At 40.4% G+C, this 22,969-nt stretch overlaps 3 protein-coding genes across 4 annotated transcripts; all 3 read left to right on the top strand.

The window, feature by feature from the left end:
• The first annotated feature begins 480 nt into the window (after positions 1-480).
• On the top strand, positions 481-6,973 carry uqcrc1 (ubiquinol-cytochrome c reductase core protein 1). The gene is made up of 13 exons (XM_029430838.1): positions 481-625; positions 2,146-2,286; positions 2,569-2,655; positions 3,106-3,235; positions 3,521-3,719; positions 3,918-3,997; positions 4,100-4,215; positions 4,470-4,613; positions 5,821-5,981; positions 6,099-6,184; positions 6,271-6,359; positions 6,513-6,588; positions 6,682-6,973. Exons 1-13 carry the CDS (start codon positions 563-565, stop codon positions 6,744-6,746), a joined length of 1,437 nt encoding a protein of 478 aa, XP_029286698.1. The 5' UTR covers positions 481-562; the 3' UTR covers positions 6,747-6,973.
• Positions 6,974-12,154: 5,181 nt separating this feature from the next.
• Positions 12,155-13,770, top strand: LOC115008860 (urocortin-3-like). Its single transcript, XM_029432718.1, has 2 exons — positions 12,155-12,404; positions 12,927-13,770. Exon 2 carries the CDS (start codon positions 12,941-12,943, stop codon positions 13,316-13,318), a length of 378 nt encoding a protein of 125 aa, XP_029288578.1. The 5' UTR covers positions 12,155-12,404; positions 12,927-12,940; the 3' UTR covers positions 13,319-13,770.
• A 1,885-nt stretch (positions 13,771-15,655) lies between these two features.
• Positions 15,656-21,965, top strand: LOC115008859 (cell death activator CIDE-3-like). Of its 2 annotated transcripts, none has more exons than XM_029432715.1 (6): positions 15,656-15,803; positions 18,354-18,422; positions 18,529-18,682; positions 19,627-19,776; positions 20,016-20,206; positions 20,937-21,965. In XM_029432715.1, the coding sequence occupies exons 2-6, from the start codon at positions 18,370-18,372 to the stop codon at positions 21,118-21,120; spliced, it is 732 nt and encodes a 243-aa protein (XP_029288575.1). In that variant the 5' UTR covers positions 15,656-15,803; positions 18,354-18,369; the 3' UTR covers positions 21,121-21,965. The 2 variants fall into 2 exon arrangements, with proteins under 2 accessions (XP_029288575.1, XP_029288576.1); XM_029432716.1 differs by lacking the exon at positions 15,656-15,803 and adding an exon at positions 17,638-17,706.
• Positions 21,966-22,969: the final 1,004 nt, after the last annotated feature.

Here is a 22,969-nt window from a genome sequence, read left to right as displayed (position 1 = left end):
TTTATTTATTTATTTAGTTTCAATAATGTGATTTACCACAACAGTTACCCTGTTATTTTGGACAATCCACAACTCAGGTTGTGAAAATAAATAAATACAATAAAAATAAATAAATACAATAAAAATAAATAAATACAATAAATACAATAAAAATAAATAAATAATAATAATAAAACTATAAAGTGGTTGAGTAGTTTATAAAAATGATAAAAAGTGAATGGTGCACATGGCAGTGATAATTACACAATCGTGCTGGAATAGTCTGCTTTGGTGTGGTGGTCTTCCAGGGGCTGTGTGATTGTACAGGGACTATTTATTTGGTTGAAAGTAGTTATATTTATTTATATTTGCATGTTCGCAGCAAAGTGTGAATAAATAAAAACAAAGTTGATAGCAAAGTGGCATCACTGAAATACCGAAGTCACCCGCAATAACACACAATGAGCAGTTGGTGGCGATAACACCCAGTTGAGTTGAAAAGGTAATACACTTTTTCATATGACGGCGAAGTAGAAGCAGATGCACCACCGAGACACCCTACCTTCTCTAAGAGTACTGAGAAATGGCGGCGTCCGTGTGCCGAGTCGGGAGCACTGTGGGTAAGACCCTCGCCAAAGCCCGCAGTGTAAGTACACATTTGAAGGCTAAGCAGAACAGCGTTTTGCCATATGAAATGTTCTAGTGAGATACCGATACTGTTCTTGTTATGGCGTAACATTAAAAATCGAAGAGGGTGCTGCTAACATAACAGGCTAGTTTGCTAACCGACTAGCTTAGCTGTCCGCAATACAGCGAACTGGAAGGGGTTAGCTTAGCGTTTAGCATGAGTGAGCTAGCAGTGAATGCAAGGTCAACTGTCAAATAACAGTACGTCTTGTAGCAAACACTTGATGTGTACCATCCACTTTATGTGCGTATTATTCAGATCAGATGGTCGTATTTGCGGTCTTTGACAAGGTCAGCAGCTGTATCGTTTGTCACTTGTCCTCACTTGCCCTCATAAAAAGAAGCTGAGCTTTCTGGCTAGCAGCATTAGCATCGTGACTTTGGCGAGCAGATGACGACAGTGGCAAACCTGCCTTTTTGTTTGTCAAAATGTTAGATTTTTAAAAAACTACTTTATACCATGTCGATAAAATGATTACTGCGTACGGACACTGGTTTTAGATTATTCGTGAAACGGGATTGAGCAACTAACGTTACTTAAACAGTAATGTTATTTTTTAGCTGTCTTTCAAGATTTTGTAATAATCCCAAACCATCGCACAACGTCTACTTCTATTCATGTGCAATAAACCGCCATTATCCTCCTAGATTCTTCTCAAAACAATTATAAGTATTGAAAGTACCATGTGAAATGAAAAATAGTTATACAATGACATCCCATTACTTTACAGTGCAATGTGATAATATGTTAAACTTTTGTTTGGTCTATTTTTAGTCCTACACAGATGCATAAGGTGGCAGGGGTGTCAATGTCACCTGCTAGCTTTAAGTTTAGATGTTGTCCTATGCCAAACATTTCTACTCTTGCTTAGTATTTAAAAGGAGGACAAACGTCAGTTTAAAGCGTTCAGTACAGTCTGACCTAGACAAGTTGGCCGATTACTATGTACCAGTTTGCTTTTGCTCATTTCCTCTGGTTTGGGGAAAAAAAACAGTGCAGGCCTCAACATCAGATTCTTAATGTGCAGTCCTTTTTAAAATGTGTTAACACAAAACGTTTAACAATTTTGAATCTGCATCACATGTATTACTTAGTAATAGACAGTCCGGGCATATAAATGCCAGATTATTTGCAGTTGAATACTGCAATACAAAAAAACAACAGTTTCTAAAATGCCCTATTTTGTAGTTTTTAAGATGTGCTGCTAACAAACAAATGGTACCTCAAATGTATCCTCCTTAGCTTGATAAGAATAATAACAAGTAGTTGAATAAGTCATCAAGCTACAGCTTATATTAGAAAACTTTCAAATGTGCACAATGCAGTCATGTGAAACATATTCCACAATAACATCCCTAAATCTTTCATATTAGGGAGGATGAAAATATATAACCGGTTCCCAATGTGAGGAGAACATTTTAGATGTGCAGGATTTTGAAAATGACTTGTGTTGCCTCTTGGTGTCTCTACCCCTCCAGCCCCTCCTGCTGTCTCTGAGGCGTGGACAGGCCTCAATCAGCTATGCCCAGAGCCTGGTGGGAGCCCCTGAAACTCGCCTCACTACCCTGGAAAATGGTTTGAGGGTGGCATCTGAGGAGACTGGACATGCAACATGCACTGTAAGAACACAGTAATAGGGGGGTTGAATCATAATCAAGATTCCTATCAATATTAAGATCACAATTATTTAACACAATTACTCATTGACTTTGGAAACATTGTGTGCTTAGAAAGAAAGTATTGTACATTTGAAGTTAAATGCATCAATCTGGTGCACTAGATCTATGATAAATTGTGCTCCTCACCCAGCCCCAGAAGGAGTTTGTTTTAGTGCTTCAAAGACTTGTGATGTTGTAGATTAATATTCCCCCCGTTCTTCACATATCTCTTCCCTATCATAGGTTGGACTGTGGATCAATGCTGGCAGTCGCTATGAGAGTGAGAAGAACAATGGAGCAGGCTTCTTCTTGGAGCACATGGCTTTCAAGGTAGACATTAATAGGCTTCATAACCTTAAAAGTTGAAGTTAGGTATAGATTCGGTGTTAAGCTCCCTAACACACTGAGTCTAGAGCCTACTGTTGTTGGACAGGCCTTTCTGTTCCAGCTCAATTGAGAGAATATGTTGCGGTCAGAGATGAAACATTATTTCAGCAAACTATTGGGAGACTGAGTGACACTCCTTGTCCAACTATAATTTCAATGAGCATCCATTGAAATGAACATGAATTTAGGCGTAGTTACAAAGCCAAACAACAGCACCGCTATGTAGCATCAAATAAACAGAAAAGGACAATTAAATCGTTATTCGCAATTATTTGTATCACAATTAATCCTTAACTAAAATGTATGATTGTGACATCCCTAGATATATCCACCAATTAGCCAAACAATGCCCTTACACAGTTCCTTCCATTCACCATCTGTTCTCACCCCCAGGGAACCAAGAACCACCCTCAGACAGCTCTGGAGCAGCAGGTGGAGTCTATGGGAGCCCACCTGAGCGCCTATACCTCCCGGGAGCACACGGCATACTACATGAAGACCCTTGCAAAAGACCTGCCCAAAGGTGAGATGACCTGCTTACAAGCAGTGAAATCAACGGATCATCCCCTAGATTAATATTCATTTGAGAGACATTTCAGAGACGTCCTTCTAAAATAATACGCATCCATTGTTTGTAAGATGACGCGTTAAGAATCAACCTTTTAACATGTTTACATTTCTGATGGAGAATCCCAATTACTTGGCCTTATGGGGCAATAACCAAGATCTTCGCTGTAACTGAGCACAAAGTATGTGCATAAACCCTCTTAAGTTGTGAACAAAAAAATGTGCCTCTGTGTTTTCCCAGCCGTGGAGCTGCTGGCAGAGGTGGTGCAGAGCTGCTCGCTGAACGAGGCAGAGATCGAGCAGCAGAGGGGCGTCGTGCTGCGTGAGCTAGAGGAAGTCGAGGGTAACCTGCAGGAGGTTTGCCTCGACCTGCTGCATGCCACAGCCTATCAGGGCACTCCTCTCGGACAGAGCGTGCTGGGACCCTCCAACACTGCCAGGCAAGAGGAACTGCATGTTCTCACACAGAAATCATAAGGCACACTGCTTTCAAAACAGTACAGTGTTGTGATGATGCCAAATACGAATTAACATTGATTTGTCATTTTCCATTTACTTTCAGTATGTCTATTCCGTAATATATTTATGCTGCACCATTGTGTAAGTTACCAGCAATATGCATACTTGTTTTCTCCCAGGACTCTGACCCGCCAGGACCTAGTGGACTACATCAACAGCCACTACAAAGCCCCTCGCATGGTGCTGTCTGCTGCTGGTGGTAGGTCTTCGTTGTCCTTACACTCACACTGTGAAGAGGCACTCTGGTTGCTGTGAATTTCTACTTTTATTTCCATGTTTATCTGGTGTGCTTCCTCTACAGGTGTGAACCACGAGGAGCTGGTCGGTTTGGCAGAATCTCACCTCAGCGGAGTGTCTTTTCAATATGAGGGCGATGCCGTCCCCGTGCTGTCACCCTGCAGATTTACAGGCAGTGAGGTGAGTTTTTCTCTTTCTTGTTTTGTGAGGTTAAGTTTATGCTCTCCTATTTCACATTATCATTATTTATTTGTATATTTCATATCTATGTAATCAACACAAGCTTTAGGAAATCACTGAACGTGACAATCTATAACTAATTTCAAGTGAATTAACTTCTAGTTCAAATGTATGTTAGCTGTGATTCTGGCCTGTGACAGAGCGGTCGTGGTTAATTGTTTTGTTGATCTCTATCCTTTCCTGCCTCTCCTCAGATCTGTATGCGTGATGATGGTTTGCCTCTGGCACACATTGCGTTTGCTGTGGAGGGTGCCGGTTCTACCAGCCCGGACATCGTGCCACTCATGGTGGCCAACTCCATCATCGGCAGCTTTGACCTCACCTATGGTGGTGGAAAGGTCTGTGACACATGTTTTTGTACAGGCGTGTTTTAGTTTATGCAGTTCAAAAATTATGATGATGAAAGCTGTAACTGATACCTCCCTGAAGTGACATCACCTTTTAGCTTTGCCCACTTGAGATAGTTAATGTCTTGAGTGGCCATTATGAAGGGGTAGACTATGATCCTCTGAACCTGGGTCAGAGGTCTCCACCCTGCCTCTGCATGTGTTGGGAGGAACATGGCATGGCAGCTGCTAAAAATTGGTTGTCACAAAGTGCCCCTCCCTCCATAGACTAACTATTTCGGATGTTATATTGTTTAATTTAAAGAAAGCTAAAATGTTGTATTTTTAACAATTTATATGACATCCTTTATATATCATATTCATATGTTGGACTATGGTCAAATGCAATAACAAGCACATTTGTGGGGTCCAAGATGTTGTACTTGCTCTACAACTGGGTGGGCGGGTGACGACGTGTGGAATTCTATGGAAATCAGCTTTAAATCCAGAAAACAGGAATATACAGGACTATAAACGTTTTTAAGGGCGGGTTCACACCTAAAGGTTCCTGAATCAAACCAATGCGAGGAAGATGCATCGTTTACGTTGTTCGCTTTGTGTTCACAAAAGCAGACGGACTACACATTGTAAATGTAAATGTCATTTGATTATTGGTCATACAGTTGGCATGTCTTACGACTTTCCTCGGTGTATGCGATGAACAGTGTGTCAGTAAACTTGCAAATATGCTACTAATTTACCAAACACCAAAAATAGGAAAATAAAAAGTTTTTAATCAATGAAATTACATATATGGTGCGCTTCATGTAATTGGTTCGAATGGTGTTCACACCAGAAGTGAAGTTGACAGCGGTCCGAGACCACCCCTTCCAGGCGCATTAGAGAGCGGTTGTTTGGTCCAGCCCAGAGTTCTAGTCCGGTCTTCACACAGACCCAAACAAAGCGAAACCAAGGTGGTAAACGCTCCAGGGTTCGGTTCAACCAAACTGAACATGGCTGGTGTGAACGCACCCTGAAAGTCAGTTTATATATTTATGTAATTTCATGCTGTACTAATTTATCACTATACTGCTATAACTATTATATATTCAGAGCAAACCACATATTGATTAGTCCACTACCTGATGCTGGTGTGACTCTAATCTCATTTTGATTGTGAACAGCTGTATATCAATGGCCATTCCTTCCTCCCCTGCAGAATCTGAGCAGCCGCCTGGCACGCCTGGCAGTGGAGGAAGACCTGTGTCACAGTTTCCAGGCCTTCCACTCTTCCTACAGCAACACTGGCCTGCTGGGAATTTACTTTGTGTGTGATAAGCACAAAATCGAAGATATGATGCACTGGTCCCAAAATGCCTGGTCAGTAATGACTACGGGGGACACTCGCAGATCATCCTAACTGTAATGTTATGTCACTTTTACTTATAGGACATTGAAATATTTCATCTTATTTCCTCCACTCTCTGCTCACCGCAGGATGAACCTGTGCACCACAGTGACGGAGAGTGATGTAGCCAGAGGCAAGAACGCTCTGAAGGCCAGCCTGGCTGGACAGCTCAATGGTACATAACATGTCTGTCACGCATTTACACAAACACGCATACAAACTCCTCAAAATCACAAGACAACACACCGGTTTGTCTTTTAGGAACAACACCGATTTGTGATGACATCGGCAGACACATCCTGAACTATGGGCGCCGTATTCCTCTGGCAGAGTGGGACGCTCGGATCGATGTAAGTCTACACTCAGAACTAGTGTTCTGCCCTCGATCATTTGTACAATTGAGAGAGAGAAAATGTATTGCATGAAAAGGTGCCTTTTCCAAATTGGCTTCTAGTCTGTCTCCAGGACAAGAGTTCTGACTTTCTCCACATCTCTTCTTTCAGGCCGTCACCCCCAAGATAGTGCGTGACGTCTGCTCCAAATACATCTACGATAAGTGTCCTGCTGTGTCAGCTGTCGGTGAGTTCTTTGTGGTTTTAGTTCTTTTGCAGCGAGGTCAGGGCTCATGCTGTAATATCTCTCTAATCTGTCCCTCCTGCCTCTCTCCACCAGGCCCCGTCGAGCAGCTACCCGACTACAACAGAGTCCGCAGTGCCATGTACTGGCTGAGGTTTTAAGATGCATTATTGTGTTGCTCCGTGTGTCCCACGTTTGCTCATCATCATCTACACCTCAACCTCAACCCGAGCAGACTTTAATAGTAAATAATCATCTACTGGACACAGCCTGAATACATCCAGTTTGGAGCAAGAGTATATTTATAATTTCTGTAAGATTTGTTTCTGTCCTCTATTGTACATAACAGAAGCTCTCATTCTGACAAAATAAAAATACTGTAAAACAATTAGTGTGTCTTGTCTCATTCATATGTACAGTAGTATGTGACAAAGCTTTTCGAAGTTTAAAGTGCACAATACATTTTATATTACATGTTTAGATCTTCTTACATATGTCTATAAAGCACCCATTTTAGTGTCAGTCAACTATTTGGTTAAAGGAATACTTTGCACTTAAAATAGGCTTTTGTACATTCATAGCAATTACATTAGTAAATGTTTGGTTGAAAAACAGTTTTAAAAAATCCCTGTGGCAGTGGAGTGTGGTTAGGGCGCTGGCTGCTGGGGAGAGACAGGAGTGTCCCAACTGGAGGCCAGACAGCTGAATGGAATCAGGTAATCGGTCACAATAAATGCATGGTGATGGCCTGGTTCTGTGCTCTTGCAGTAGACTGGGTTCCAGAGAAGACGGAGACGCTTCTTCAGCCACGACGCAGCACTGTCAGCTGTGCCTGTGATATAAACTTATCTGTGTGAGAATAAAGCTGTGTGTGTGTGTGACACTACACCTCCTCTCTGTCATCCTTATCCCTGACTGTGCACAAGAGCGTCCACAATCCCCTACCGAGCGCTATCTACCGTAGCACAGTCATTTATTCAAGCAAGGTAACAAAGCACTCTAATTTGAACACAGTAATAAAGATAGAATAATTACACTTACACTTACCTACATTTCCCAAAATGTGTCTGCGAGTTTAATGGATCGCACGTGCTTTGATCTTAATAAACCAATTTGTCACTTCACGGGATAAGAGAAGCAATCAAATGATCAATGTGTACTTACTTCTGGTAAGCCTTGGGCAGAAGGTCTGACACCACCACTGTCAGCAGTTCACTCAGGCGGCAGTTCTTATATCCTTCAAGGGACGAGTGCTTGAGGGGCTCTTCTTGCCTCTCAAACCATTGTTTGTGTAGCTGGCTACCTTGAGGGATTCTGCCTTGTAGACATTCACCCATCTCTGAAGAGAAAGTTAAAAAGAACTGAACCATATCCATAGTATACTCTTAAAACAAATCCTAGTTATGGACAATATCCAGAGGAGATTTATCTACCTTGGCTTGAGCTAGCCATTTGGTGCTTAACCACCTCCCCAATTTTTTATTTTTGAGTATGGTTTCTCTTGAGGACAAGAATGTGCCTCCCAAAGTGCTCCTCAATAAACGAGTGATCAGTGACGCACAGAATGCGGAGGACCTCATGCTGTAAGCCCACCCCGTTACTTCCTTTGCAGGTACACTCAACCCACGCCTTCTCTCGATGGAAGTCATGGCTTTGGCATGACTTTGGACTCTACAAAAATTATATTTAGCTAAATCTCTCAGTCATCCACTGTATGCAGAAACACAGACATTAATCTCAATGCCTTTGAAGTACAATTGCAGATTGCAAGTGTTTTATGTATGGGGGTAAGTCGCATTATTTTAAACCTCCATCCATGCGTTCAAGTCTTATCATTGAATACTTCAGAATCAGAAATCCTTTATTAGTCCCACAAAGGGGGAATTTACGTTGTACAGAACAAGAAAGTAAAGTTGCTGAGTACACAATAGTTAAATAGAATAAAATAGAGTATCAGTATAAGTACACTAGTCAGTTGTAAAATCATTTCTGCCTCACAGGAGTGCGCTCTGAAGTTGGAGGGTTTCCAATCAGGATTCCAACCCTGGAAGTGTTTTTTAAATGTCTGAAGATCTTTTAGATCGTGTACAAAAACTCCCACATCAACATAGTTCACATGTGTCCTCACACACAAAAAGAACAATGGAATAGAATATCTACAGGTTGTGAGTTCAATACCAGGGCTGCCACCATTGTGCCCCTGAGCAAGGCACTTAACCCCAAGTTGCTCCAGGGAGACTGTCCCTGTAGATAGATCATTGTAAGTCGCTCTGGATAAGAGCGTCTGCTAATAGACTAATAATAATAATAATAATAATAATAATAATAATAATAATAATAATAATAATAATAATAATAATAATAATAATAATAATAATAATATTTAAAGAAACACCGCTCCTCCGCTCCCTTGACTGCCCATATCTGCTTGAAGACTCTGATGCTGGCCTGCCGTGCTGTGAATAGATCAGGACCTTCCTGATTGGTGATAGCTGATCAGTGATTGGTTGGTTTATTTGAAGCTGTTGTAACTAGTAATGTGTCCTTTCGTGTCGAGGCTTCGAAGCGTGTGTCGAGTAATCGCGGAAGACTTTTGTGAAGCGCGTATCGATGCTTGATGACGTGTGTGATGACGTATGTGATGACGTTCGAAGCCTCGTGAACCTGCCGTACCACGTGACTGATTCAGGAGCTGGTTCGCGGATTTGGCGTGCCATTCAAAATATAAGGGGAGCGAACCGCAATTGATCCCCCTCACAAGTTGTGGACTTTATTGCACGTTTGTCTGCAATATATTCAAGCTTCTTTCTTTTGGGATGGAACCAGCAAGAAAGAGGAGGTTTCCCTGTCTGGGAACATTTTGGGATCTCTCCTAACAAGATATGCACATAGTAATACTAACTAGCGTGATATACTGTACATACATGACAACACAGCGCACCCCTTGTTCTAATGTCTTTCTTCTCATTTCTGGTATTTTAAAAGGTGAAGTTTCCGTTGTGTTCAAAAGAACGTGGATACAACAATAACACCTCATCTATGCTGACGTAACACACGCACATTCACGTCACAACGCTCTCCACAATGTGTCTCCACTTTCCCTTTTGACTCCTCTAACATTAACAGACACCATATTAATAAGTCCATCATTTATGTATTGGCATCACAAACATCATTTATTCATTTATTAAATTCAAAGCTTCACACACCAAAGCTGTAATCACTCTGCCGGTTTCACATTTATTGTCCACTTGATGGCGCAGTAGAGCAAATGAAGCACCATGAAGCTTCGACCCATGAGTGAACCAATTGGATGGAAAGCTTCAATGCTTCATGAAGCTTCATCTCGCCATCACTAGTTGTAACGCACTTAAAATGATTTCACCTATTTGAAGCCAATATACTTGCAAGATTCTTGCTGTTCGGAGTTGTCGCTTTGGACAAAAGCATCAGCTAAATATAATGTAACAGTTGGCAACATCAGTTTTCCATTGATCAGAACAGTGTCGTGTGTTTTTTTATAACAAAAAACATAACTCATACACCACATAAAACATTGTTTATTTCCAAAGTATCACAATGACTAGTTCCTCTGTGAATCAAGCTAAAATAAATGAAATAATTAAAAACTTCAGTGAGGTGGCCATACAGCTATTGCCAGGACTGAAATCCATCATCAAAGACTTTAAATATCCCTGTCTTCAGTCGTCTTCAGATTTATAGGAAACAAAGATAAAATTGATAAGCATCCCTACATCTTAAATGTTCCCCTAAAAGCACTGTCTTCTGATTATATACCCAGATAATCAGTGATCTATGGTTGAGGTGCAATTTTAGGTTGTTGGCTACATGTGGGTCACCTACTTGCATTTCTGAATCATAGAGATGATATCATGTTATTATGCATGTGAAGTCCTGCGTCGTGCAGTATCTGTGACAACAATGCAATGCATACAACATGTATACAACCCAGGACATCTACATTTGCTGCTGGGTGACATTTGTGTGACCCTTGTTTGTTTATCTGAGGGTAACTGAGACGGTTTGTAATCCTGAAGGCCCCCGAGGACCCAACTATTCTAATCAGGATGCACTTGTAATATTCATATCATTAGCCAGATGAGGATTAGTCCCTTGATGGGCTGGACTGGAGGTGACTCAGGAAACCTTTGTCTTGTTGGTCTCCCTCCTGGACCCGACAGCCCTTTACTCCTTGATCTTCAGAGGGCTGGATTGCTGCTGTCTTACCTCCCAACACTCCCCTCCTCTTCTGTGGGCTTTAAATAGAGATTTGTGTACTCAAACATTATGTTCTTTTAAAGTAGCAACAATGCAGTGTCCAGCATTGACTGAACATTTCCATATGGCAAACATTTCAAGGTGCCACATAAGGACAAACATACACATAGCTGGGTGGGCCGTCATTACACAAAATCAGATCTGAAAAGTTGTGAAAAGAGCCGATACTGATTATTATTATTATTATTATTATATTATTATTATTATCTTCAATCCAGCCAATCATTTCAAAATTGGAACCCAAGGAGCAAATTTGCAGTTCGTACTTAATTCTACTTAAATGATTATGAAACGCATAAATCCCATTTCAAGAAATGCAGTTGCCTCCCTAAACTCTAATTGATGACACCACACTTAGCTGCTGTTACTCCCAACTAAATGCTCCCTGTAGAATTTAATCACTGTCACAGTAATGTGAAAGAATTTGGGCCGGCTCTTTCATGTAGAACTGCTTATTTTTTTGGAGTTTGTGACGTGATTTATCTGCAGTCTGACTAATAGATGAGAAAATGTTCTATTTATTTAAACAGCTATTAAATAATAGCTATTATAGCTATTTTAGTACAACTACAGACAAAAACAACAAGTATACAGTGCTTGCATTAGATTCATATGGCCTTCCATATTTTTGGATGCTTGTTGTGCAAACAGTGCAGTGACTGCAGTGTATTGGGTGTGATCCGTACAGTATGCGTTGCTGTGCTTAGTTAAGGATAGGTCTTGGTAACTGCCATTCACTTTCTATACATACAACACAACAGTGAGACTTGTGAAATAAATCTGAATGTTTATTAAAATTAGTGAGCACATTGAAACTAGACAGTATTAGAAATGACACAAACACAATAGGATCTACAAAGACGATCACAACAATCTGTAATAGCATGCAAATTGGTCGTCTCGGTGACAATGTTGTTTGTCTCACCACTGTTTTTAAAACATCATATTCCCTATTGTAATTATGAAACTACAGTCTTCCAGTCTACATGGATGATTGACACAGGAACTCAAAACACCACAATAAGAATTCTCAGGATTGTTTTTCGCGGTGTGTTGGTACTTAACCTTTGAACGAAGATGGTGAGTTGCAGTTTCGCTCTGACTGCAGGCTGGGGCAACTATCATATTCATTCTAGGCAAACTATTGTGATTACCATCATGTTATTTTTAGAAAGAGAAAGACAGCAATGAGTGTAGAGGAAATGAGATGAAATAGGGGAGGGTGATGGGGTGTCGAGATGTAAAAGATAAACAGAGAGGGGAAGGGGCAGTGTCACAGCAAAGACGTGGATGAAGACAAAGTCGTGAACGTAGAACAGGCAGAAGTCCAGTTGAACATCCGACTGCATGCAACACAGGTCGTATCTCCTGTAGCTGAAGAAGAAGAAGGAGAGGAAGAAGAAGAAGAAATCTCTGAGGGACAAAGACAAGAGGTCATTACCAAAGCCCTGCTTTAGACCAGAGGAAGGAGAAGTGCCTTTTTTTGTCAAATTACCAACTTTTCACAGAGGTGACACTGAGTAAGTACTACTTGGGATTATGACACTTGATGATGTTTACCCAGGTTTATCTGTACATATGTCAGAACACATTGCATGATCTATTAGAAAGTTGGATAACATACTAGAATTTATTTTAATGGCACAATATTGGATAATCTATAATTCTCTACAGAAAACTGTATAAACCAAGTAGTGTTTCAACATGCTGAAGCTATATTTCAATCTACTAATTACTGGACAGTAGATAAATCATTTATCTCCATTTGGAAATCGGCAGGGACTACTGAAATGTAATCTTAAGTGGATGTTCCTGGATATTACATCTAAAAAATATTAGCATTCTACTGTAATGTTACATCATACTATTCCCATCTAAAAACTCATGTTTTTTCAACAATAGCCTCACTTTATGACTGAAGAGGGATTTGCACATGTAATCTGTAAAGAATGACTGTTTTCAGCCATCACCAAGAGAAGCCTTGTAGTGTCGCAGTTGTGTAATTTTGAGCCAATGGCTGATCTGTTCTTCTTCTCTCCCAGAGACAGTCCTGACCATGAGAAGTGTGCGTGTGTGTTTCTGCCTGGCTCTGCTGCTGCCCTGGTGTGTCCAGAGCCAGAGGAGCAGTTCTGCTCTTGCCAAACTTGATGAAGACACACAGAGGGATGTGCTGGCTGTCGACATCCTAAACCGCAGCGGTGTGTTGAACTCATTGCTCCGATCAGAGCATCACACTGTGCTCCGGCGAGAACGAGCCCCCCGCCCAGCCTCCCAGGTGCCAAAGAGAGCCCAGCAGGGGTCCCGCTTCGCCCTGTCCCTTGATGTTCCCACCAGCATCCTCAGCGTCCTCATAGACCTGGCCAAGAACCAGGACATGAGAACCAAGGCAGCAGCCAATGCAGAACTGATGGCACGAATAGGCAAAAGGAAATAAGAAGCGCCTGGGGCCCCTGGGAGCTGTCAGGGGCTCTATGGACAAAATGACGCCTCACAGAGGATTTAACTTCTTACATTGTGGCACCGGCACCTGGTTAGAAACCATGTTAGTTCAGGTGAAAACAGTCATTATGGTCAGTATCTGTCCTTTAGAGCTTAGATCTGCTTTACTTTTATACTTGTATTAAAAGTATTATATTACCTTGTTCTACACCCAAACCACTCCCTGGACTGACTTAAAGTAAAAGTAAATGGAAAGAATTATGTAAAACATATAAACAAACTGCAAACGTCAAACTAAATAAGATGAAGCTGGTCTTTTGTCTCAAAGCTTATTCACCGATGGGTCAGAAACTGTGGTCAGGTTCTGAAATATGTGTCTTGTGTTTGCATGTGTAATCTTGAATTCAAAGAAAAGGTTGTTCAATTAAATCCAATATGATAATCATATTTTTTTTTCTCAAGTCTAATTCATTTTACTCTGATTTAATATCAGGCATTATTAGTATAATTACAAGCATCAGCAACCCATAAAGCACAAATGAATGGGCCTGAGCTAAATGAGTTTGCGTCATCCCCAGCAGCATCTGATGTGTGATAACAGGACAAAGACATGGGCAGGATATTGACCTCTGAAAGAAGAACAGACCCTTTCTATAGACCTTTGTTCACTCATACTTGATAAATTTGGCTAACAAGTCGCAGCTATTTTAAGTCCGATGCATTATCTGCTCTACATTACACTAATATCTGTGGCATGATTCATTAGTGCTCCTGCAATGAGCATGAAATATGAAGCAACAGAGGGAAATAAACTGCTCATCTGATTAATGTTTGAGTTTGTTCTGTTTTACTCTGGTCATGACTTTGAATTATGTCTTGTGTCACTTCAAGCTGTGTTAACTTCCATTCTATAATAGCTAAAGTCACCTCCGTGCAAATATTACAAGACATGTTTATAAAACGATGCACCGCTGTAAGTAGTAAGGCCACTATGAAATCACGACTGGGCATCACAGAAACCCTCCAACATTTGCATATAAAACACATTATCCAGCAATTATTTAGACATTAGCATTAGATTGTTGCCCAAGCTGGCACCACGGAGCACATGGTTGTTAATGTTGTCATTAGAATATTGTAACTAATCTATTTAAAGGAAGCCTAAATGTTCTTTTCCTCTGACTGTTTCTATATAAGTTATCACAAGCAATAAAGGAAAGTGGCATTACTAGAAATGGTGCTGTTTATTAATTATTAGTCATAGAGTGTAGAGATGTGCACAAGTGCTGTTTTTAAATAAGAAATGAACAAAACTCCACTCATCATCATCATCATCATCATCATCATAAGTCACAACAACTCGAGGCTACTTGTGGAAGCTTTTATATGATGACTCTACTCCTCTGAGAAACCACAATCTTAATTTAGCCTTTTCAATTTGGGTTTAAAGTTGTTTCACAGATTAGCCTCAGCAGCTGTATTTCTGACAGAGTTGCTAATATTACAGGAAACAAATTTAGACCCAAGCTGTTTCCATTGCCAATTTACTCAAGTGTTGTACTGTACAAGTGTGAGGTACACATCACTTGAGTATTTCCATTTGGTTCTACTTTCCACTAGTATTGCATTATAATCCTCCTCTACATTTATCTGACATATATACTTACCATTTACATTTTAAATGCATTATTCCAATAGTGTTTGCTACGAGTAGTTGCCAAGCAATGTATCATAGGTCTAAAAAATATGTTATTGCATTGGTTATCCTTTATGTTTATGCCATTCAACAAAACATCCGATTTAAACCTTGACTGTTCATTAAACACATTGCTGTCTTGAAAAAACATGCAGGAACTGCTTCAAGTACTTCACTATCAATACTATATTATTGTGCAGGTATTGGAATACTACATTTCCTTAGGTATTCACTGTATTGAAGAAAGGGATATTGTTTTGGACTTATTTGACTTTGAATATTTACTTATTTATATACTTTATATTTTCATTATTCCATGTCAAATATTTGTAGAGAGAAAATTGTGCTTATAAATAAGAAGCCAACATAAAAGAGACTGCGGAAGATTTAGATACCTGAAGAGGGAGTTTATTTACATTAAAATCTGATTATACACTAGCAGTCCTACCCTGTCCTGTAGCAGTGCGTCGTTTGTCCACATGATGTCCTCATTGGCTCTCTCCCACCGTCATACTACAATGTATAGGTCTTTAAAATTATTCGTTTACAGTTTGGTGAAAGAAAGCTCCTCACATCGTCTAATATAGCCTTTACATGTTTGCCTGCTTCCTCACTGGACATACTATTGTTTAAATTCTCGAGAGCTAGAATTCAAACAGAGAGAAAGAAGCCAAAATGGCGCAAACTGTAGTCGTCAATCAGTCTGATCCAGGTGTCGTTAATTAACGCGAGGCAGTGACGGGTTCGTGTGGCTGCACGTGACAGCAGGAGCACTCAGTGGAAAGTAAGTCTGAATATGTTTTACTCTTGTTTAAATCTCTATCACGTTGATTTTTTAATTGGGTGTTATTTTGTTCTATGAAATACAAAACAAGGTGGTGCACACATTTGATGGAATCCAGTGCATTTTTATTACTACACGTTTAGCATTATGCTACGGTGGAAGCCTATTGTATTGTATTGTATTGTATTGTATTGTCTTAATTTGTGATGAAGGTGACCAGTTTATAAGGTCTCCCCCTTAGTGGTTGTATAATTCTAGTTTTTTTTCTACCTCAGTCTGAGTGCTGAATATTTTAGAAAACAAAAAGCAGATTTTCTCCAGTTCCTTGAGTTGGTTGTATGTTGTCTTAGTACAGAACCACACAGTAGTGGGACAATAAACCGGAATAGAGTATAGCCTGTCCAGTATGCACAATAATTAGCTTACTGTGTGTGTGTGTGTGTGTGTGTGTGTGTGTGTGTGTGTGTGTGTGTGTGTGTGTGTGTGTGTGTGTTTTGTGATAACATTACCGTACGTTTTACCCCCATTTCATCCATTTTACATTGAAAATAAAGAGCAATGTGTGTTTTTTCATCTGAACTAAAGATTATTTAAGTGGTGCAGTATTTTGTTTATCCTAATGTCACAGCAGGTGTGTAAGTGAGGTTGTGCTGGGTCGCTCCTTATTCACAGACAGCTTTTTTTCACATTTGCGTCTTACTTTTTAAACCATTTGTGGACAATTACCAGTTGAATGTGGTCTTGAACAAGGAGGCTCTGCTTCTTCCTACTAAAACAGCAGATCAAAAATAGTTCCTTCATATGATTTCTGTCACTGGATTTTAATTGTTGTGGCTAGTGTACACCGGTGATCTCAGAGTGACTACCTGTAGATTTAGTTGTGTAACACGATGTGATAACACTGGGAGGTGTGGACACTCCTTGTCTCCATAAGAGGACACACCGAGGTGTAGGATGACCCAAGGTGAACATTGAACTATGATCTAATTTGGGAAATTTCCAAGATTCGTGCTTTCTAGAAATGACGTTAGCCTACTGCTCCATATGCAACCTCTGATTGAGACAAAGGGTTAGGAGCATTTTACCCGTCTGTAAAAATAGGAATTTAAACATGTGTACAGTATCCAAATAGTTGTTTTGCATTCTACCAGCTTCTCTTTTGAAAGGATGGAAATGCAACTAGAACATGGCAGTTTGTTGTCTGTTTGGGTTCATTTCATTATAGCTTGATGTCAAGAAAGCATTTCAAATTAGATCTTTTTTTTTTTAACTGTGTTGGAAATGAAGACTTTGACCACAAGCTGTAATGTGACAAACATGTTTTACTCAAGAGCCTTAAAACAAAGGTAATTTTATCAACCAAGACTTCTGGTTGTCTTTTAAATAGTCTTTAAAGCGTTGAATCTCCCAAATTACATAACATTATATATTCTCACATACCCCAACTGCTTTTTAGCCCTACAGATAGACGTTTTCTACCACCACCCCAATACAGTGGGGTTAAATAGAATTCAGTTTGTGTTTCCCAAAGCATTGAAACATTACATGTTAATGTCTTATGTCCAATAACAATGTCCAGGTTAATCCGGGTAAATTCCACAGAACACAATGTCGGCATGTTTTAATAGGGACTATTTCTTCCGTAGACATGAGTTCCAATAAAAACTGTTCAGTTAATGTAACTGTTTCTTAATGTAACAAAGTGTTATCCAGGGCTTTCACGGGCAGGTCAGTGGGAGTGTTCATGGAGAATTACTCAATAAAGCTTGCAGCAAGCTCAACAGTCATCAGCACAAAGTTCAGTGACCAAGTGGTGCAAGAAACGACAGCAAGAGTATCAGAGAGGTTTGGTGGATTCAGGAGCAGCACTTGAGGACCACTGTAAGGATTATATTCAAACACGGTCAGGACAACATCTTGTCTCCTTTCTACAATAATATATATATGTATTTGTTTTTTTCTTTATCGGTAAAGTAGTTTGTTGAAGAAATGTATTTTTATTCAATTATTTCTTTCTTAATAGTTACTTATGATAGATGTGAACTAGAGCGGCAAAGATTAATTGATTAGTTGTCAACTATTAAAGAAAAAAACCTCAATGTGAATATCTAATTTCTTTACTGTCTAATGACAATAAATTAAATATGTTTTGAGTTGTGGACAAAACGGGACATTTGAGGATGTCATCTTGGGCTTTGGGAAACATTGATCGATTTCACAGGTTTTCTGACATTTATATACACCAAACAACTAATCCATTACTCGAAAAAATAATTGTCAAAGGAAATAATTGTTATCTGCATCCTTAATGTAGATAATACTTCTAATTCTGAGACCTGGGCACTAAATGCTGTAGTGCGTGCAGTACCAGAATTTACTTTAGACCGTTTGCTTTAATTTGTTGTTGGAATGTAAGATGTTTTAACTTTCAGTATTCATTTAAAGCTACTACTTGCTCCTTCTGTGAGGTGGTAGTAATGTTACCCTTTGCTAGTGATGATGTGTGGCCTTGTAGTCTAATTGCTAAACTGATGCAACCTCCAATCGCAGGTCGAGGTGCTCTCAGATGGATTATGCTATGAAGTTCCTCAGCCTTCTGACTCCGTCTTCCCTCTCAAAGTAAGAGCACTGCTCCATGAGTCGGGTGGGATAGTCACCAGTTAATAGTTGGTAATAAGGTTTTAACATTATAAAGTTTACTGAAACATCTTCTATTTGTCCTCAGTTCTGTGACAGCCAGCGTCTCAGCCGGTGCTTCCATGACCCAGCAGCTCCTGTCGGGTCGAGCTCCTCGGCCAAAGCCCTTCAGAGTCACAAATGCTGACCGCAGTGTGAAGAAGGGCATCATGGCGGACATGCTAGAAGACCTGATGAACAAGGTACGGGGAAAAGGGCTGAGGAGGAATTGTGATGTAGTTGAGGTTGGACGACGATCACACAGGATACCTTCTCTGAAAATACAGATTATGTTTTCAAGAGATGCTCACAGCGACTTCTTAGGAAACTTGGTGGCCTCTGTGTCAGGCAGCAGATTTTAAAACTATTGTTGTGTTTCTTTTGTTTTAACATTTCACCCTCCTGCCTGGTACTGTCACCTAAACTGTAGATCTAAGAATAAACTTTCTACGATTGTGTTAATGGAAAGCAAAATAGTTGGCAAACTCCAAAAGCCCTGGACTCAACTTTTTTACAGAAGTAGGAGGAGTATCCTGGCAGATGGCTCCCATCCCCTCTCAGACAGTTTGAGCTCCAGGAGACACTCCCTCTGGCAACTAAAGTCTCACTAAAAGTTCTCTTTGTCTTTCTCCCCCAACAACATTTTTTCTTTCAAATGTTCTATAGATAAAATCTGATATTGTGACAGTCCTAATCTTGTTTTATTGTATTCTATCAAACGGTGACTCAAACAGTTAAACATTAAGACTATGCAGGTAGAGAGGAAGAATCCTGGTCCACAGACGGACTGGCCCATGACTCACTTATTGCTGCACCGTCTGTGAGGCTCTTGCTGGTAAAAGGTCACAAGACTGTGGTGTGCATTTGGTATTTGACTGTAATAATGATCTTTGTTAAAAAAGACTGTACAATACTTTATTAATGCAGTAGTGATATTAATCCTACATAATAGCAAAACACTGATGGGGAACATTTTACTGCACAATAAATACTTTTCATATTTTAAGTGTATTTTGCAGATAATACTTTTTATATAATTGTTTCTAATTGTACTCGAGTAAGGTTTAAATACTTGTAGTGGAGTATTTTCACAGTGTGGTATTACTTTTACTTAAGTAAAGAGAATACTTCTTCCACCACTGCCCAGGTCAGTGACTCGTTGTGTGTACCGTGTGTCGGCGCCCTGGTGCTGGATGAAGATGGCACAGGGGTGGACACAGAGGAGTTCTTCCAGACACTGCCTGAAAACGCTGTCCTCATGGTCCTGGAGAAGGGCCACAAGTGGACCCCACATCCGGTATGATGGTGTTTGACCCTCTTCCTATCCACCACTAGGTGGCACTGTTGATCAGCTGCACAGTGTGATGCTCAACGTATTGATCGACCTCTTTCCTTCAGAGTTTCTTATTCCAGGGATTCGTTGTGTTGTTCGGTGTAGTGACTGAACAAAACATGTTTCTTTAATGCAGCAGATGAGTTTTTTTTCCCACCAAAAAAACTTTGTAGCCTTTTGACCCGTTCCTGTCTCCTCCACAGAACTGCCCCTCCAGAGATCAGCTCCGTGAGCGCAGGCCACAGCACCGGACAGATGTGGCCAAGCTGACTCTTGACCTCTACAAAAACAACCCCAAGGATTTCATCGGCTGCCTGAACGTGAAAGCAACCCTGTACGGTGTTTATTCGGTGTCGTATGACCTGCGCTGTCACGCTGCTAAAAATATGATGAAGTGAGTGAAACAAACATCCAAATATCTGAAACCTTCTGTCCTTATTATGCTTTTGTGTTGAACTGTTATGTAATTGATGTCTGTTTTCGTCATGTCAAAGCATTTCTATGGTGACTTTACTGAAGTACTATTTGGATCACTAGTAATAGTTTAATCCAGTTAGAGATACATTTTTTAAATCAATTTGAATGAGTTTCCAATCCTGAAAATACCAAATGGATCATCACCTTTGCAATGCAACCACCAACTAACACATCAATGTTTTTCTGGTTAGTCTTCTTCTGTATTTCAGCTGCTTTTCTAACATCAACAGCAGTTACAGTATTTTGTACACAACCCCTAACATCAAGTCTAAATTCATATTTTTAATGCCTGTACCTGTGTGGTTGGTGGATTTGTAAAGATCAGATTGCCGAAGAACAAAGGCTAGATTTTACCGAGATTAAATTTGGGAGGAGTTGCGTCATCGCTGCTGATATCTGCTGGTTTTCAGCTTTGGCACGAAGCTTCAGTCAGAGAGGATTATGTTTTGCAGACTTGTCAAATATGGGGCTTTTGTGCTCAAATTGTAGTATAAGAGGTTTGTTTCTTAGATGTCCGTTTCATGAGTTTCAATTGATGTGTGAGGTGATGGTCGCTTTCTCGTCTTTATGTGGCCCGTTTAATTTTTCTATGACAATTACTCAACACATGACCACTCTCTATTTCTCTCTCTGCACTGTGCTTCCAGGGAGGCTCTGCGATGGACCATCTTCTCTATGCAGGCCACAGGCCACATCCTTCTGGGCTCCTCCTGCTACATCGAGCAGCTGCTAGATGAGGAAGAGGAGAGAGCAGACAAGAGCCTGGCGCTGCCACAGGAAAGCAGGATCAGGACGCTGCAGGGCATGCTGCTGGGAAAGATAAGCCACTGATGATGGTCTAGAGCTGACGATGGAGCAAACACATCGTCCACTCTCAGATGTAGGACACAATGTAGATAGTCACAGATGAAACTGGTGTTCATGTCACAGTTTACTGGGCTGTTTGCGAACATTTCAGACATTGCTACACCCTGTCACTGTCACTTTCTTGCTCTGTTACATTTGTTTGCCCCATTTGTACGCTGTTACCACAAGTTATTCCACAGAAAGCACTTTTACTCACTATTGTAACATTTTCCTAGAAGAATAAATAAAACTTTTTTTAATCTCCCATTTCTGAATGTCCATTTAAATCTACAAGAAGTAGGTCTACAAGTTGGTTTATACGTGCAGAGAGTGATCCCATTAAGCTGACTTTGTATGCGATTCCTGTTTAAAGTCAGTGTAATTGGCAACAGGTTGCGCTATCTCTCCCACGCTTCCCTAATTGTCCCCTGGCCTGCACTGTCCTGTCAGCTGCAGCCTGCCTCTGGATCAGAAAAGCAGAGGAAGAGCAAGCAGCTGCAGGGGGCGAGGGGACGGAAGCAAACCATTATGCCAAGAGAAAAGAGAGATGATGGCTTCAGCTGGTGGCAGAATTTCCCCTTTTGCCCCTTTTTTCTTGTCTCGATTTTCTGTCTACAGAAAATATAGTGTGTGTGTACCCCCCCACATAATAGCAGTTAGTTTGGTGTGTATTGTGAGATATGGATGTTGTAAATGTAATGATGCATAGGATAATGAACACATTTTCCTATTGTTTTGTATTGGCAGTGCATCAATGAATTGACATCTCATGAATGCATAACGATAGTTGCATACAATGCAAACATAACATTAAAGTCATGCTGTTTCTCTGTTTGCATTGGAATGACTCATAAGGTGCATGCAGACTGCCACATCGCAGGCGTTGATCTACATTTGTTGTACTTCATGGTATTCCTTCACACTGCAGATTAGATGCTCCAACTGAAAATATCCAACCATGCCGTTTAAGCTAACCTTGAAGTTTGAGCTCGAAAGTTACAGCTTTACTGTAAATGATGTGGTCACAACCTCTGATCCAAATGCATACAAAAGGGTCCCACCACTGAAAAATCTAAACGCCAGATAGGAACCTCCTGCGGCGACAATGGGGCCACAAAGCGTCAAAACTTAACGGATGTGTTTTGTTACTTTAGATGAAAATGAAGGTCGAGTTTGACGATGAATGTAGTCTGAGCAAGGCCGCCGGAGGTAAGAAGTGGGTAAAGGTCCATGCCCCCCCCCCCCGACTTCATGCTCCTGGTCTGTTCTAGTGTCACTTCTGGTGTGATCCCATTACAAGATGGTCACTAGTTATTCCTAAAACAGTAGGCTTCTCTAAGTATTGCACTGCTAGCAATGTCAGACTAACCATGGACAATTAAAGAAAAGGGATTTACATTTTTGCAGCATCATTTCCTGTTTTATTTCAAACATTCTTCTTCCTTGTCAAAACATGGCGCCAACATTACCCACAATGCAACTCGCCCACCGTTCATTCAGTATGCCTTATGCTAGTAGCAGCTAATGTAGAGTAGAGTGCACAGAGATCGGTAAACACACTTCTTTATAAATAAAGATACAGATAATGTAGCCTTCAGCCCCACCAATGCTGACTCGAGTGATATCACTTGAGGCAATCTATCAGACTTTTCGTCTCCCTGTGGAACCACAAAAGGCTCTCTGCTGTTTTTATTTTTTAAATATGCATTATATAATGAGAATATTAATTTAGCCCAGAACATTTTTAGGTAGGGGCTTTAAAGTTATACCACAAAGACAAAGAGCAGCATCACAGTGAAGTTTTGAGTTTTAAACCTGTGATCTGAATGATCTC

The sequence above is a fragment of the Cottoperca gobio genome, chromosome 5 (genome assembly GCF_900634415.1).
Source record: "Cottoperca gobio chromosome 5, fCotGob3.1, whole genome shotgun sequence".
NCBI classification, from domain to species: Eukaryota; Metazoa; Chordata; class Actinopteri; order Perciformes; family Bovichtidae; genus Cottoperca; species Cottoperca gobio.
Note: the sequence above shows the minus strand (reverse complement) of the source record. Positions and strands in the feature narration are given on the sequence as shown.

What these genes read in the sequence shown, in the direction of transcription:
- uqcrc1 (XM_029430838.1), top strand. Translation starts at nt 563, where the DNA reads ATGGCGGCGTCCGTGTGCCGAGTCGGGAGCACTGTGGGTAAGACCCTC. An exon ending in CCCTCGCCAAAGCCCGCAGT is followed by an intron (nt 626 to 2,145) that starts GTAAGTACACAT and finishes CTACCCCTCCAG; the next exon opens with CCCCTCCTGCTGTCTCTGAG. An exon ending in TGGAGCACATGGCTTTCAAG is followed by an intron (nt 2,656 to 3,105) that starts GTAGACATTAAT and finishes TCTCACCCCCAG; the next exon opens with GGAACCAAGAACCACCCTCA.
- LOC115008860 (XM_029432718.1), top strand. Translation starts at nt 12,941, where the DNA reads ATGAGAAGTGTGCGTGTGTGTTTCTGCCTGGCTCTGCTGCTGCCCTGG.
- LOC115008859 (XM_029432715.1), top strand. Translation starts at nt 18,370, where the DNA reads ATGGATTATGCTATGAAGTTCCTCAGCCTTCTGACTCCGTCTTCCCTC. An exon ending in TAGAAGACCTGATGAACAAG is followed by an intron (nt 18,683 to 19,626) that starts GTACGGGGAAAA and finishes ACCACTGCCCAG; the next exon opens with GTCAGTGACTCGTTGTGTGT. An exon ending in ACAAGTGGACCCCACATCCG is followed by an intron (nt 19,777 to 20,015) that starts GTATGATGGTGT and finishes TCTCCTCCACAG; the next exon opens with AACTGCCCCTCCAGAGATCA.